At 41.6% G+C, this 16,915-nt stretch overlaps 1 protein-coding gene across 1 annotated transcript in view; it reads left to right on the forward strand.

The window, feature by feature from the left end:
* Nucleotides 1-16,915, forward strand: part of LOC124613288 (protein kinase domain-containing protein ppk32) — a 717,316-nt gene that overhangs the window by 567,969 nt on the left and 132,432 nt on the right. The window contains exon 12 of the mRNA XM_047141982.1: nt 14,779-14,947. Coding sequence (XP_046997938.1) covers nt 14,779-14,947 — 169 coding nt within the window. The remainder of the gene's footprint in view (nt 1-14,778; nt 14,948-16,915) is intronic.

The following is a 16,915-nucleotide window of genomic DNA, read 5'->3' on the forward strand; positions in this document are numbered from 1 at the left end:
ACAAATGGCCTTTTGAGAGGAATCACGTTATTTGCTCCATCGCACAGATGGCCGTTGGCGTGTACGGTGTGATACATATAAAAGCAAACATCCTGCAACAATCTTCTGAATGATCCAGGTCGGAGGACGGAGCAGTGTCGTATGGGGAATGTTTTCGTTGCATTCCCTGGGTGATCTCGTCGTTCTGGAAGACAGAATGGATCAACACAAGTATCCATCTATCCTTGGGAACCATGTCCACCTGTACATACAGTTTGTTTTTCCTCGGTACGATGGCATCTACCAGCAGAACAGTGCTACCTGTCACACGGCTCGCAGTCTACGTACGCGGTCCAAAGAGCACCAGGATGAGTTTACCGTACTTACTTGGCCACCAGAGTTCCCGGATTTAAACTCAATCGATAATCTACGGGACCTCCTCAATGGCACTGTATGCATCATGGGTTCTCAACCGAGAAACATGGCGCAGTTGGGCACAGTACTGGAGTAGTCATGGCTCCACATCCCTTCTGGTATCTTCCAGAACCTCAATGACTCGCCTGCGCTGCAAAAGTTGGTTATTCAGGCTTTTGACAGGTGGTCATATTAATGTGACAAACATCGTTCGCTACATGCTCCTATTAATGGGTGCTTTTGGTCCTTCTAAGCAAAGTATCGCTATCATCCACAAATCTCAAGAACAGTCCGTTATTTTTAGATGTCAATCTAAAAACCCTTACTTGTAAAAAATCTGATCATACAAGATTCGTGAATTAATACAACGTCCGGATCTGACGGCTAGATTCCGAGGTAAAATAAAAATAAAAAAGAAACTTCTTGTCCCTGAAGTGAATTGGCGCTATTCTATGTAGGACAATGGTAAAGAGCTGTAATACTAAGGTTAACTTTAATTCGGACGAAATCAGTTTGTCCGCTATTAAAATAACTTTTTTTCTAGACTATGTAACACGGTCTGCTCCCCAACCCCCCCCCCCCTCCCCCCACGCCCCCCTCCCTCCCGACACTCCCAAGATACATCAAGCCATGCACATAGTTTTTAAGAGTTTTCCTGCACCCTTACTGAAACTAAGATTCGATTTCGAGGTCAAGTATTCGGTACCGGTGAAACTTGTGACTTTTAGCCAGAGCTGATAATTAAATTTGCCTGTGACCGCCAATGCGTCATCACGAATTAGAAAGTTCAATATGGAACATATGTCACAGCAGTTTTGTGGTTTCATGCGAAAACTACCCAGTGTAACGCACGAAAATGGGCACCGCTTTCCTGGATCTGAAGTATTTATTCCCCACGGAAACGCTCGCTGCACATGGGAAATGTCATGAACTATTACTATCGGAAAATATTGCATCACGTTTTCTACAGTCCATGCCTTATTCTCGATTTGAAACAACCTATGCATAGAACTTGTTTCTTGTCTCTGGGTGAACTTTGAAGCAGTCCATTCGATAGATGAAAGGGATGGTGCCTTCCTAGGGGCTGGAACTAGGATACTGAGAAGCAAGTAAAGCATATTGAGGGTTATAAACAGATGTTTTGAAATAAATAAAATATTGATTATTATTTATAAAATTACATTATTGGAATAAATAGCAGCAAAATCCTATGATACATTTAAACTTTTAAAAATATAGTCACACTGTATTTTAAAATATTTTTCGATATTCATGTGTATCAACTTCATTTTTGACACGTCTTTTGTCGATGTAATCGTCACCATAACTGACTGCTAAACGAATCATACAGTTAGTGGGTTCGGTTCCCAGTAGCGTTGTAGACTTATCCTTTCAGAAAGTACTGCAATACAGAAATGAGAGAATACCGTTCAGTGGTGCCTTCGGTCGCTTGCCGTCAGGATCGCACGATCTTCTGGACCACATCGCCGAGTTGTTTCCTTTTGACTGAGGGGGATAACTCTTTTGGTGGGTTTCAAACACGCAGGAGAAACCATAGGATATCAAAGATTTTGCAAACGGCTTCTTACTGTCGTATAGCAGACAATTCGTAAATAAATGAAGATTCTGGGGCAGTCGGAATTTGCACAGTTCCGTACACTGCTAACATCGACCGGTTCCACTATCGTATAAACGTTATCAATTATGTATGATTAAATCAGCTCGCAAATTGTGTTTGATCAAGTCTAACTTCGCTTTCCCAAGTCAAAACGTCGCGCCAACAACGCGATCACTAAAGGCAAAGCACAGTCTTGATTTGGGCAAGGACTGGTCAACCTCGTATTTTAATCGACATAGAGAAACTTCGGAAAACTTCAATTGCGATGATGGCATTGCGATATGAGCGACGTTCTCTCCAAATTCTAGTGCGTTAGCTGCTGCGAATCCTCGCTCGGTTTCAGTTTCAAGATGCTGTGAAAATAAGGTGGTCACCACTAAAAATATCTTCAAATTTGAGCAGCAGCAAAATTTCATATTAAAGTTCTGAAACAATTGATTTCGAAACGAAGAACAAAATCTGAGAAATTCGATGTACGATAATTCATCGTTTGAAACTTCTTTATTATTATTTTGAGCTTTTCCTCATTACAGAGGCTTATATCCAACATAATAATTTACTTGGAAATTACAATACAAACAATAAACGTTCTTAAACTATATTTTCAAAATATTTCTCCAGGTGTTTCGATCTTGTGTGTCCTCTTCCACTGCGCCCATTCTCCTCATTGTGTGCTCTACATTTTGGAGCCAGGTGGTCATAGGTCGTCCTCTTCTTCTTCTCCCCTCCGGTTCCCACTCCAGTATCAATTTTGGTATTCTGGTTTTCTCCATTCGTCGTACATGCCCGTACCACTGTAATTTCTTCCTATCCATTACGTCATATATTCTTTCTTTTATTTCCATTCTCCTTATTATTTCGCTGTTCCTTATCTTTCCTTTCCTGGAGATTCTTGCCGATCTTCTCCAGAAGTCCATCTCTAGAGCTTGTAATTTTTTAATGTGCTTGATGTTAATAGTCCAGGCCTCCGTTCCATACAGAAGCACACTTCTAATATGGATTTGTATATTAATTTTTTAGTTCTGCTCATTACATTCCTGCTTCATAAGACTGAGTTAAGCATCCCAATGACCCTCCGTCCGCTACTAATTCTTTTATTGATTTCTGACTCTGATTTTCCCTCGATTTCTAAAATGGATCCTAAATAACAGAAAGTGTTTATCTTTTCGATTTTCTTTCCTTCAATGTATAGCTCATCTGAATCATTAGTCAAGTATTCTGTTTTGTGGTAATTAATCTTCAAACCCCAAGTTTTGTATGCTACTGCTAGTTGATTGCACATATAATTAGCATCCTCCCCATCTTGTGCTACGACTACTTGATCATCAACAAACAATAAATGATGTAGGTAAATTCCATCTCTTATTTCTAATCCCATACTATTACTTTTACGAGACCATGTTTGAAACTTCTGATAGACATTTAAAGCCTAATTTATTTATTTCTTTTCTTTTTTTGGAAGCGAATTGCATTCTTTCAAAATTCTTTTAATAAACTAAAACAGACAATCGTGTTCCATGTTGGTGCCTGCCGCAGGGGTGAGTCTCCATTTGTGATCAGTAAATCGTAATTAGCGGCCGGCTCGTGTGTACATTTTACCAGCGCCTGTTGAGTTATCGGCTTATTGGCAGCTGTTGGTTTCCACGTTAACACTATTTTTCGATCTCCGTTCATGGGATGTTAGTTACACAACGCGGACTGCGACGTGCTCGCACAACTAACGCGAATGTGGTGCCAGATGGAATTGTATGCCGAGGAAACAGCTGCTGCCCAATTAAACAGCTAGATTTACTTGTTAGCAGCTAGATAATCAGAGAGACAGTTCTGAAACTAAATGGGAAAGAAGAAACAGAGTAAACATTGCTCCGTGGGCCATGTAGTTATCTCGGTCAAATTTATAACTACTTTTTAACATATCTGTTTTAGAAAACACTAATGCGGTAGAAAATACACTACTAATATCAACACCGTGATAAACTGTCCGAAAGATGTTCTTTTACGACATTGGCTGTCATTGTATGGATGAAAACATCCCCTTATTTAGTTTCGATTGTCGCCAGTGTTGTCTGTCACGTCATTTGCAAATGTTTTCGTAAGTACGGTCAATCCATCAACTGGACGTGTTTGGGTTAGAGTCCCAGAACTCACAAAATTACAAAGTGGTGTGTATCTGATGTCCCCAAATGTTTTGTCTCGTAGAGTAGACTACCTCTCTTTCATACATTAAATTTCTACAAATTCATCAACTTGAAACGTGTTTTTTAAGACTGATACAGTTCTACTCGCTTTGATAGGTTTAACTGTAGAAGTTCAGAGTGAAAAACTTAAAAAATAAAAATGCAAGTTTTATGCATTTATGTAACTAAACGACACAAAATGCAAATCTAATACAATTAATATATAAATGCTTTTAAAGGGAGGGATGAATCTGGTACTTCATTAGCAAATTTTAAGTATTCGGTGTCAATTTAGTTAGTTTAACATTAAATCTCTTCGGTCATTGATTCAGTGACTTACAATGCGTTTCTTTATATTTGTGTGAAAGAAGATTGGCAACCGTGCTGAAACCGCTTTGCACGAGGTATGAAGGCTGAAAAGTTATCAAAACATTCTTGCGGTAGTCTATAACAGCCCAATAGGCCTATGCGATAACTAACAGGTATGTCTCTCTCTGAAGCCAGAATTGCTGATACCCCTTTCCAAACAGTACCTTGAGTTCTTCGTTAGTGCTTATTCCGATTAGTTCTTCATGCAATACGACATCCCTTTCCTCAATATCACTTTATGGACTGATAATACACTGTATTTCCATAGTCAAAACACCTTCAAACTTAGTTTCAAAGTGTGTGAGAAGAACATTTAAATGTAGCTTGAAACATCATCATACTGGCAGTTTGTCTATGATAAATTGAGAAAATTCGCGCCAGCCAATATTTTGCTTCATTAGTTTCATTCTGGCAAGAAAAGCTGAAACGATGGACTTTGTATTTATTAAATTTTGTGTTTCACCATGTAATTGCATGTTAACCTCATTAAATTTAATGAGCAAATATGTTTAATAAACAATGGCACGTTTCCACGTGATTAAATTTTCTTTTAAAATTGGATCTGTCGCATCCAAAAATTCTAACACAGTATCAAAAGGTGAGAAAAATCTTGTCAATCATAAGCCTTTTGACAGTCAGTGCACATCAGTGAGGAGCGATGAATCGAAGCTCTCATCATTTTCTTCATATAACCGCGTAAATAATCTAGAATTCAACGCTTTGCTTTGAATTTTGTTTACTACATTAACGAAAAATTCAAAAGACTGATTCAATCTACCACCTAGATTTTTAACAGATAAATGTTGTTGATAGACGACGCAATATATTGCAATCATCCCCAGCGCATTTAGTTTTACATGGTTTATAAATCCACGACAGCGCCCGTATGCGGCTGGTGCTCCATCTTCTATCCCTAATATTATGTTGCACAAACGGATCGCTTTTTCCATGAAATAATCTTTCAAAACATTAAATATTGATTCATCTTTGGTGTCTGGTGTCACACTTTTCGCGAAGACCAGTTATTCATTGATTTCTTGGTCCATAACAAAGCTGAAGACGAACAGATTGTATGAGGATATTGAAAGGGTAATGCAGCATGTAAAGGGGGACGAAAATCTAATAGTCATGGGCGACTGGAATGCAGTTGTAGGGGAAGGAGTAGAAGAAAACGTTACAGGAGAATATGGGCTTGGGACAAGGAATGAAAGAGGAGAAAGACTAATTGAGTTCTGTAACAAGTTTCAGCTAGGAATAGTGAATACCCTGTTCACGAATCACAAGAGGAGGAGGTACACTTGGAAAAGGCCGGGAGATACGGGAAGATTTCAATTAGATTACATACTGGTCAGACAGAGATTCCGAAATCAGATACTGGATTGTAAGGCGTACCCACGAGCAGATATAGACTCAGATCACAATATAGTAGTGATGAAGAGTAGGCTGAAGTTCAAGACATTAGTCAGGAAGAATCAATACGTAAAGAAGTGGGATACGGAAGTACTAAGGAATGACGAGATACGTTAGAAGTTCTCTAACGCTATAGATACAGCAATAAGGAATAGCGCAGTAGGCAGTACAGGTGAAGAGGAATGGACATCTCTAAAAAGGGCCATCACAGAACTTGGGAAGGAAAACATAGGTATAAAGAAGGTAGCTGCGAAGAAACCATGGGTAACAGAAGAAATACTTCAGGAATACAGAAATACAAGTCGCTGAGGAATGAAATAAATAGGAAGTGCAGGGAAGCTAAGACGAAATGGCTGCAGGAAAAATGTGAAGACATCGAAAAAGATATGACTGTCGGAAGGACAGACTCAGCATACAGGAAAGTCAAAACATCCTTTGGTGACATTAAAAGCAACGGTGGTAACATTAAGAGTGCAACGGGAATTCCACTGGTAAATGCAGAGGAGAGAGCAGATAGGTGGAAAGAATACATTGAAAGCCTTTCTGAGGGTGAAGATTTGTCTGATGTGATAGAAGAAGAAACAGGAGCCGATTTAGAAGAGATAGGGGATCCAGTATTAGAATTGGAATTTAAAATAGCTTTGGAGGACTTACGGTCAAGTAAGGCAGAGGGGATAGATAACATTCCATCAGAATTTCTAAAATCATTGGGGGAAGTGGCAACAAAACGACTATTCACGTTGGTGTGTAGAATATATGAGTCTGGCGACATACCATCTGACTTTCGGAAAAGCATCATCCACACAATTCCGAAGACGGCAAGAGCTGACAAGTGCGAGAATTATCGCACAATCAGCTTAACAGCTCATGCATCGAACCTGCTTACAAGAATAATATACAGAAGAATGGAAAAGAAAATTGAGAATGTGCTAGGTGACGATCAGTTTGGCTTTAGGAAATGTAAATGGACGAGAGAGGCAATTCTGACGTTACGGCTAATAATGGAAGCAAAGCTAAAGAAAAATCAAGACACTTTCATAGGATTTGTCGACCTGGAAAAAGCGTTCGACAATATAAAATGGTGCAAGCTGTTCGAGATTCTGAAAAAAGTTGGGGTAAGCTATAGGGAGAGACGGGTCATATACAATACGTACAACAACCACGAGGGAATAATAAGAGTGGATGATCAAGAACGAAGTGCTCGTATTAAGAAGAGTGTAAGACAAGGCTGTAGCCTTTCGCCCCTACTCTTCAATCTGTACATCGAGGAAGCAATGATGGAAATAAAAGAAAGGTTCAGGAGTGGAATTAAAATACAAGGTGAAAGGATATCAATGATACGATTCGCTGATGACATTGCTATCCTGAGTGAAAGTGAAGAAGAATTAAATGATCTGCTGAACGGAATTAACAGTCTAATGAGTACACAGTATGGTTTGAGAGTAAATCGGAGAAAGACGAAGGTAATGAGAAGTAGTAGAAATGAGAACAGCGAGAAACTTAACATCAGGATTGATGGTCACCAATTCAGTGAAGTTAAGGAATTCTGCTACCTAGGCAGTAAAATAACCAATGACGGACGGAGCAAGGAGGACATCAAAAGCAGACTCGCTATGGCAAAAAAGGCATTTCTGGCCAAGAGAAGTCTACTAATATCAAGTACCGGCCTTAATTTGAGGAAGAAATTTCTGAGGATGTACGTCTGGAGTACAGCATTGTATGGTAGTGAAACATGGACTGTGGGAAAACCGGAACAGAAGAGAATCGAAGCATTTGAGATGTGGTGCTATCGACGAATGTTGAAAATTAGGTGGACTGATAAGGTAAGGAACGAGGAGGTTCTACGCAGAACCGGAGAGGAAAGGAGTATGTGGAAAACACTGATAAAGAGAAGGGACAGGATGATAGGACATCTGCTAAGACATGAGGGAATGACTTCCATGGTACTAGAGGGAGCTGTAGAGGACAAAAACTGTAGAGGAAGACAGAGATTGGAATACGTCAAGCAAATAATTGAGGACGTAGGTTGCAAGTGCTACTCTGATATGAAGAGGTTAGCACAGGAAAGGAATTCGTGGCGGGCCGCATCAAACCAGTCAGTAGCCTGATGACCAGAAAAAAAACTAACCCCCCCCCCCCCCCATGAACCATGGACCTTGCCGATGGTGGGGAGGCTTGCGTGCCTCAACGATACAGATAGCCGTACCGTAGGTGCAACCACAACGGAGGGGTACCTGTTGAGAGGCCAAACAAACGTGTGGTTCCTGAAGAGGGGCAGCAGCCTTTTCAGTAGTTGCAAGGGCAACAGTCTGGATGACTGACTGATCTGGCCTTGTAACACTAACCAAAACGGCCTCGCTGTGCTGGTACTGCGAACGGCTGAAAGCAAGGGGAAACTACGGCCGTAATTTTTCCCGAGGCCGTGCAGCTTTACTGTATGGTTAAATGATGACGGCGTCCTCTTGGGTAAAATATTCCGGAGGTAAAATAGTCCCCCATTTGGATCTCCGGGTGGGGACTACTCAAGAGGACGTCGTTATCAGCAGAAAGAAAACTGGTGTTCTATGGATCGGAGCGTGGAATGTCAGATCCCTTAATCGGGCAGGTAGGTTAGAAAATTTAAAAAGGGAAATGGATAGGTTAAAGTTAGATATAGAGGGAATTAGTGAAGTTCGGTGGCAGGAGGAACAAGACTTCTGGTCATGTGACTACAGGGTTATAAACACAAAATCAAACAGGGGTAATGCAGGAGTAGGTTTAATAATGAATAGGAAAATAGGAAAGCAGGTAAGCTACTACAAACAGCATAGTGAACGCATTATTGTGGAAAAGATAGATACGAAGCCCATGCCTACTACAGTAGTACAAGTTTATATGCCAACTAGCTCTGCAGATGATGAAGAAATAAATATATGATGAAATAAAAGAAATTATTCAGATAGTGAAGGGTGACGAAAATGTAATAGTCATGGGTGACTGGAATTCGGTAGTAGGAAAAGGGAGAGAAGGAAACGTAGTAGGTGAATGTGGATTGGGGCTAAGAAATGAAAGAGGAAGCCGCCTGGTAGAATTTTGCACAGAGCATAACTTAATCATAGCTAACACTTGGTTCAAGAATCACGAAAGAAGGTTGTATACATGGAAGAACCCTGGAGATACTAAAAGGTTTCAGATAGATTATATAATGGTAAGACAGAGATTTAGGAACCAGGTTTTAAATTGTAAGACATTTCTAGGGGCAGATGTGGACTCTGACCACACTCGATTGGTTATGATCTGTAGATTAAAACTGAAGAAACTGCAAAAAGGTGGCAATTTAAGGAGATGGGACCTGGATAAACTGAAAGAACCAGAGGTTGTACAGAGCTTCAGGGAGAGCATAAGGGAACAATTGACAGAAATGGGGGAAAGAATACAGTAGAAGAAGAATGGGTAACTCTCAGGGATGAAGGCAGCAGAGGGTCAAGTAGGTAAAACGACGAGGGCTAATAGAAATCCTTGGGTAACAGAGGATATATTGAATTTAATTGATGAAAGGAGAGAATATAAAAATGCAGTAAATGAACCAGGCAAAAAGGAATACAAACGTCTCAAAAATGAGATCGACAGGAAGTGCAAAATGGCTAAGCAGGGATGGCTAGAGGACAAATATAAGAATGTAGAGGCTTATCTCACTAGGGTTAAGATAGATACTGCCTACAGGAAAATTAAAGAGACCTTTGGAGAAAAGAGAACCACTTGCATGAACATCAAGAGCTCAGATGGAAACCCAGATCTAAGCATAGAAGGGAAAGCAGAAAGGTGGAAGGAGTATATAGAGGGTCTACACAAGGGCGAAGTACTTGAGGACAATATTATGGAAATGGAAGAGGATGTAGATGAAGATGAAATGGGAGATACGATACTGCGTGAAGAGTTTGACAGAGCACTGAAAGACCTGAGTCGAAACAAGGCCTCCGGAGTAGACGACATTCCATTAGAACTACTGACGGCCTCGGGAGAGCCAGTCCTGACAAAACTTTACCATCTGGTGAGCAAGAGGTATGAAACAGGCGAAATACCCTCAAACTGCAAGAAGAATATAATAATTCCAATCCCAAAGAAAGCAGGTGTTGAAAGATGTGAAAATTACCGAACTATCAGTTTAATAAGTCATAGCTGCAAAATACTAACGCGAATACTTTACAGACAAATGGAAAAACTAGTAGAAGCCGACGTCGGGGAAGATCAGTTTGGATTCCGTAGAAATGTTGGAACACGTGAGGCAATACTGACCCTACGACTTATCTTAGAAGCTAGATTAAGGAAGGGCAAACCTACGTTTCTAGCATTTGTAGACTTAGAGAAAGCTTTTGACAATGTTGACTGGAACACTCTCTCTCAAATTCTGAAGGTGGCAGGGGTAAAATACAGGGACCGAAAGGCTATTTACAATTTGTATAGAAACCAAATGGCAGTTATAAGAGTTGAGGGGCATGAAAGGAATCAGTGGTTGAGAAGGGAGTGAGACAGGGTTGTAGTCTCTCCCCGATGTTATTCAATCTGTATATTGAGCAAGCAGTGAAGGAAACAAAAGAAAAATTCGGAGTAGGTATTAAAATCCATGGAGAAGAAATAAAAACTTTGAGGTTCGCCGATGACATTGTAATTCTGTCAGAGACAGCAAAGGACTTGGAAGAGCAGTTGAAAGGAATGGATAGTGTCTTGAAAGGAGGATATAAGATGAACATCAACAAAAGCAAAATGAGGATAATGGAATGTAGTCGAATTAAGTCGGGTGATGCTGAGGGAATTAGATTAGGAAATGAGACACTTAAATTAGTAAATGTGTTTTGCTATTTGCGGAGCAAAATAACTGATGGTGGTCAAAGTAGAGAGAATATAAAATGTAGACTGGCAATGGGAAGGAAAGCGTTTCTGAAGAAAAGAAATTTGTTAACATCGAGTATAGATTTAAGTGTCAGGAAGTCATTTCTGAAAGTATTTGTATGGATGCAGCCATGTATGGAAGTGAAACATGGACGATAAATAGTTTGGACAAGAAGAGAATAGAAGCTTTTGAAATGTGGTGCTACAGAAGAAGACTAGATGGGTAGATCACATAACTAATGAGGAAGCATTGAATAGGATTGGGGAGAAGAGAAGTTTGTGGCACAACTTGACTAGAAGAAGGGATCGGTTGGTAAGACATGTTCTGAGGCATCAGGGGATCATCAATTTACTATTGGAGGGCAGCGTGGAGGGTAAAAATCATAGAGGGAGACGAAGAGATGAATACACTAAGCAGGTTCAGAAGGATGTAGGTTGCGGTAGGTACTGGGAGATGAAGAAGCTTGCACATGATAGAGTAGCATGGAGAGCTGCATCAAACCAGTCTCAGGACTGAAGACCACAACAACAACAAAACGAACATTGCCAGTAAAAATGCATCATTATCAGGCAAGCTGATTCGCTCAGCTGTATGGAGAAATGGATAATTACACAATATGCTTTCAGCATCAGAACTCATTTCAGCAGTACGCCTTTGAAATGTGTTGCTGCTCAAAGGTACTCTTTTGTGTACAGGTGTATCATAAGCAGGTTTGTGTAGAGCAGTTTTTAAAACCTCTTCAATGGCTGACAAATTCAGTTGTTCCTTGATAGCTTGCAGTTTTCCGTATGTCTCCATTGTTGTGCCATTTGTGTCATGTTCAAGTTTATTACATCTCTTGATGTGTGACGAAACGGTTATAGGCCCAACACCGGCTGTGCCAGATACGCTTTCTACTCCTCGAAGAAGGACTATGTACAGTACTAATGAAGTGAAGCTAGCAAAATTGTTAATAATGTCGCATTATGTTGCCTGCAGGAGAACGAAAATGAAAATTTGCTCCACCCCTCTCTCAGCAGATGAGACAAACAGTGACACACTTAGCCGGCCGAAGTGGCCGTGCGGTTAAAGGCGCTGCAGTCTGGAACCGCGAGACCGCTACGGTCGCAGGTTCGAATCCTGCCTCGGGCGTGGATGTTTGTGATGTCCTTAGGTTAGTTAGGTTTAACTAGTTCTAAGTTCTAGGGGACTAATGACCTCAGCAGTTGAGTCCCATAGTGCTCAGAGCCATTTGAACCATTTTGAGTGACACACTTAGGGGCGAGCTTCAACTCTGTGAGAAGAATCTGGAATTCTGGTTGCAACCTGCCTAAATGGGATCCACTCTCGTGGACCGCCCTTGTTGTGCCGTTTGTGTCGTGTTCAAAATTAACACATCTCTTGATGTGTGACGAAGCGGTTCCTGGCCCATCACACGCAGCATAAAATACTCTTTCTGCTTCGCAGAGAATGGCAAGGCGTAGCAGAGCTCTGGGGGTTGACTGTGGTTGACGTGTCTTATCAAATTTTCCTAGATATCTTAATTTTTGTCCTCAGTGCATATAATGCACCCCTTTTTCTCCATCGAAGGTGGAATCGATCGTGGAGGTCGATACAGACCACTTTGGGAATCACTGGGGTATATGGAGGTGGTTCACCACATTACCGATCATCACTTTTAAAGACATGACACCAAGAATTGTTTCGCAAGTAGCAGCTCAGTGTACGAAGTATAACTGTATCAACGTAATTAGTCACACGCTACACCCAGGAAAATTAGATTTGAAATCAAGAACCAGTTCGCCTGTCAGTTAAAATGTGTAATTACACAGGGCAACGAAAAAATATTATTACCACTATTTGTCATGTGACAAAAAAATGGTTCAAATGGCTCTGAGCACTATGGGACTTAACTGCTGAAGTCATCAGTCCCCTAGAACTTAGAACTACTTAAACCTAACTAACCTAACATACACATCCATGCCCGAGGCAGGATTCGAACCTGCGACCGTAGCGGTCGCGCGGTTCCAGACTGTAGCGCCTAGAAACGCTCGGCCACACCGGCCGGCTGTCATGTGAGAGATTAATTCTATGGCGTTTTGGGCACAGAATCAATGTCTCACCTCAGTTTGATTTTCCTGTCACGTAGTTTTGTCACAATATGACATCGTTATAAAATGGAAATTTTATAACACTAATTTAATTTTTTCAACAGGAACCTCTTGATTAAGTGAGTATCACGTGTCAGCTGATGATTATTTCATTTCTCTGCCCATAAAGCATCTATTACGGCTTTCCTCCAGTGAACTGATTGTTCTGCTGCTCGGTGAAGTGATCAGCAGTAGTATCCAACCATATTGCTAGTCAAGTGGCCCTGATATCGTCATTATGTCTTCGTGAAAGTATTCACCTTGTTCGTCAGTGACATTAATCAAAATTTCAGGTATATAATCAAGGTGAACGTAAAAAAAGTGAATCGTGTAGTTCAGCAAACAATCATGTTGGTATCCCACAGCTGTCAAGGACGTCTTCAGACACGCTTCCGCCGAGCATCATTGCTCAGTTTGGAGCGGGAGTCATCACTGAAGATAATCCTACTGCAGTCAATGAGATTCCAGGCCGAAGACGTGTCTGGAGACGCCCAGACAACTGTCGGATACCAACCTGACTGTCGCTTGCCATATGGCCCGATAACCATGAGTGACTGTCTGTGGTGCCATTTGTTCATAGCAGGAGCTCTTTGGTTGTCATCCGTGACACCCTTACAGCTCGGTGGTACATCGATGATATTCTACTCCCCTTTGATTGCCCTTCATGGAAAGCCATCCTGAACTTACATTTCAGCAGAATAATGTCCACTTGCACACGGCGAGAGACTGCTTGTCTTCGAGATTCCCGTACCCTCCCCTGGCCAACGAGATAGCCAGGTCTCTCAATTGCGAACGTTTGGAGCATTATGGGCAGGGACCTCCAACCAGCTCGGGACTTTGGCGATCTAACGCGCTAGTCGGACAGAATCTGACACGATATCCCTTAGGAGGACATCCAACAACTCTGTCAATCAATACCAAGCCGAGTAACTGCGTGCATGAGGGCCAGAGGTGAACCAACGCGTTATTGGCTTGCTCAATTTGTGACGCTTTTTCTCTTCAATAAATCATCCCATTTTTCTGGAATTATAATCATTTGTTTGTCTGTACATGCATATCAGTCTACCGATTTCCGTCCCATTCGGATAACTCCTTTGAGGTGCGTCGTTTTTTTTACTGTTCTTTATGGCATTGTATTACCTTCTTCTTGAAATTTGGCGGTGTTTCTGATGTCTCATACCGTACACCAGATGAAAGAGTTTTGTCATGGCTGACTCTCTCATATCTGCAGTTCTAATGGAATTTCGTTAAGCCCAGGGACCTTGTTTCGATCCTTCCCATATATAACTGATAGAGGAAATCAAGTATATCCGAAAATCAGACGCTTGTTTCGTCACAGGTTTGTTTAATTAGAATGGAGGAGTCACGGATATGGTCATCCAGCTCCTGTGGCATCACTGCCGTGGAGGTGTTCTAAATCACGTTACTGTTTACTATAAAAATTCCAGGAGTGTACGCTCCTAGAAGGGTCGACCACTGTATTATCTTCTCCTAGGTATATCTCGAAAAAAGATCTTGAAGGTAACATTAGAGACATTCGAGCTTACATGGAGGCCTAGCAACGATCGTGTTCCTACGTACCATTTGTGATGGGAACAGGAAAAGAGGGGGGGGAGTGATACACACTTAGGTATCTTACGGAGTGTACGTGTAGATGTAGTGTTCTAGATATCTGAGTTAGGATTCATCCTTTCTCAGTGTTGCAGCTCTTGCAAACATTTGTCTATGAGATTGCAGCGAGCAGTGTGAAACAGAGCAGCGAGCAGTGTGAAACAGAGGAGCACATGCTGAGGAGGGGTGCTTGTGTTGCAGACATCTACCGGCTGATGCTGAGCGACAAGAAGTACGGCCTGTCGGTGAACCTGATGGCGACCCGCGTGATGCCGTCGCTGCTGCCGCAGACGGTCAACCCGAGCCTCAACCTCGACCAGTTCACCAACCTCCTCGAGGTACTGCAGGAGATGCTCGACCACATCGACAGGTGCGTACAGATAGCCTTCACCCAACCCTCTCTTCCCACCCCCCCTCCCCCAATCCTCCCTCGCCGCCACTAGAGATTCGCACCGATGTCCGTTCAGGAAAGTTAACATTTTACACTGGCTGTCTTACCTCACTCCAGTCGATACTGACAAATTTTAAGGAATTATAGAAGATATCATGAGGAACGAACTCAAGATAGGAGCTCGTGCCCAGAACAGGGCAGTATTTACGATCCTTGTAACTGTAGGCTGCACCTGTGGTATGGACCCCACCAGACAAAAGTATGTTTTAACCCACCCAAAAAGCATTTTAGAAATTTTTCCGGTGGAAAGCATATAACGGAACGTTTAAGGTTTATTATAAAATTTCAGTACACAATTTGTGCTTTAGTGCACTGACGAGATTAAAATATATGTAGAAAACTGAAATCATTAAGTTTCTCAACCGGATTTGTTAACATGCTATAAACAACTGTTTAAAGAAAGAGAAAATGGCTCTGAGCACTATGGGACTTAACATCTTAGGTCATCAGTCCCCTAGAACTTAGAACTACTTAAACCTAACTAACCTAAGCACATCACACACATCCATGCCCGAAGCAGGATTCGAACCTGCGACCGCAGCAGTCCCACGGTTCCGGACTGTAGCGCCTAGAACCGCACGGCCACCGCGGCCGGCCTTAAAGAAAGAGAGGGAGAAAAAAATGGTTCAAATGGCTCTGAGCACTATGGGACTTAACATCTACGGTCATCAGTCCCCTAGAAGTTAGAATTACTTAAACCTAACTAACCTAAGGACATCACACAACACCCAGTCATCACGCGCAGAGAAAATCCCTGACCCCGCGGGGAATCGATCCCGGGAACCCGGGCACGGGAAGCGAGAACACTACCGCACGACCACGAGCTGCGGGCCAAGAGAGGGAGAGAGAGAATGAAAAGGCTGAGATTCATGTTCATACAAAAATCAGTATTTCACTATAACAACATTTTTTGACTAGGGGGCGACTTATAATATAGTAAATTACCCATTGCTATGACAGGCCAAGTAACTTTTATAGAACGCTGCGCTACACTTCAAAGTGACACAGACACACGACATTATTTTTCAACGTAGTCGCAAAGTCTCTGAAAAGAACGGTCACAATATTCTGCTTCTACCAGTTACTTAGTCCCTTGACGATAGAAATCCTATCGTTGGTCGCGGAGCCATTCGAGAAGTGCTGTGTGAACGTTCTCTTCGACGCAGAGCCTCTTCTCCCCTGATCTACTTTCACCCTGGCGAAAAGATGGAAACCACACGGTGAAAAATCTGTATTTCCCGAGACGCACTCAGCCAATCGTTCTCTTCGAGATGTGATAATGACTGCAACGTATTTGAATTATTGTGGCACTCCGGTCGGAAAGCAGGTTGTATGGATTTTAACCTGTCAGCGTATATGTGACATTTTAGGGGGACCTTGTGAACTGCCCATGTTCGATTTTCTTTACGTATATTATTGGATCTGAAAATCTGTGCCTAGACATCAGTCTCCTAAAGCAGTGCTGCACAATTCTTCAAGAAAAGAAAAACTCAACCAAGTTGCCTCTGAAAATGAGTTGATTTCCGACAGCTGTTAAGTGCAAAGCATTTCACATTTCATATCAGCGCGTACTCCGCTGCAAAACATTTCACACCTGTTTCGTAGATGCCTGTAGCTGAGTGCGTAAGGTTTCTGGTCCGAATTACCTGTAATTTGTTCTACTTTTATTTAAATTCTATATTTTGTCAGGTTGAAACTGTAATAAAGAAATACAGAACCGTAATTGTGTAATGAAAGTAACATCATTTTAAATTATGGCTCATATGAAACAAATTGAAATTTGATACAGACATGTGAAATGACTTACATTCATCAATAATACTCGACTATGAATTTGTCTCTATATCTCCTATGTTTACGGCTAATATCCACTATTTTTCCTTTCTT

Source organism: Schistocerca americana, chromosome 4, assembly GCF_021461395.2.
Source record: "Schistocerca americana isolate TAMUIC-IGC-003095 chromosome 4, iqSchAmer2.1, whole genome shotgun sequence".
Taxonomy (NCBI): Eukaryota; Metazoa; Arthropoda; class Insecta; order Orthoptera; family Acrididae; genus Schistocerca; species Schistocerca americana.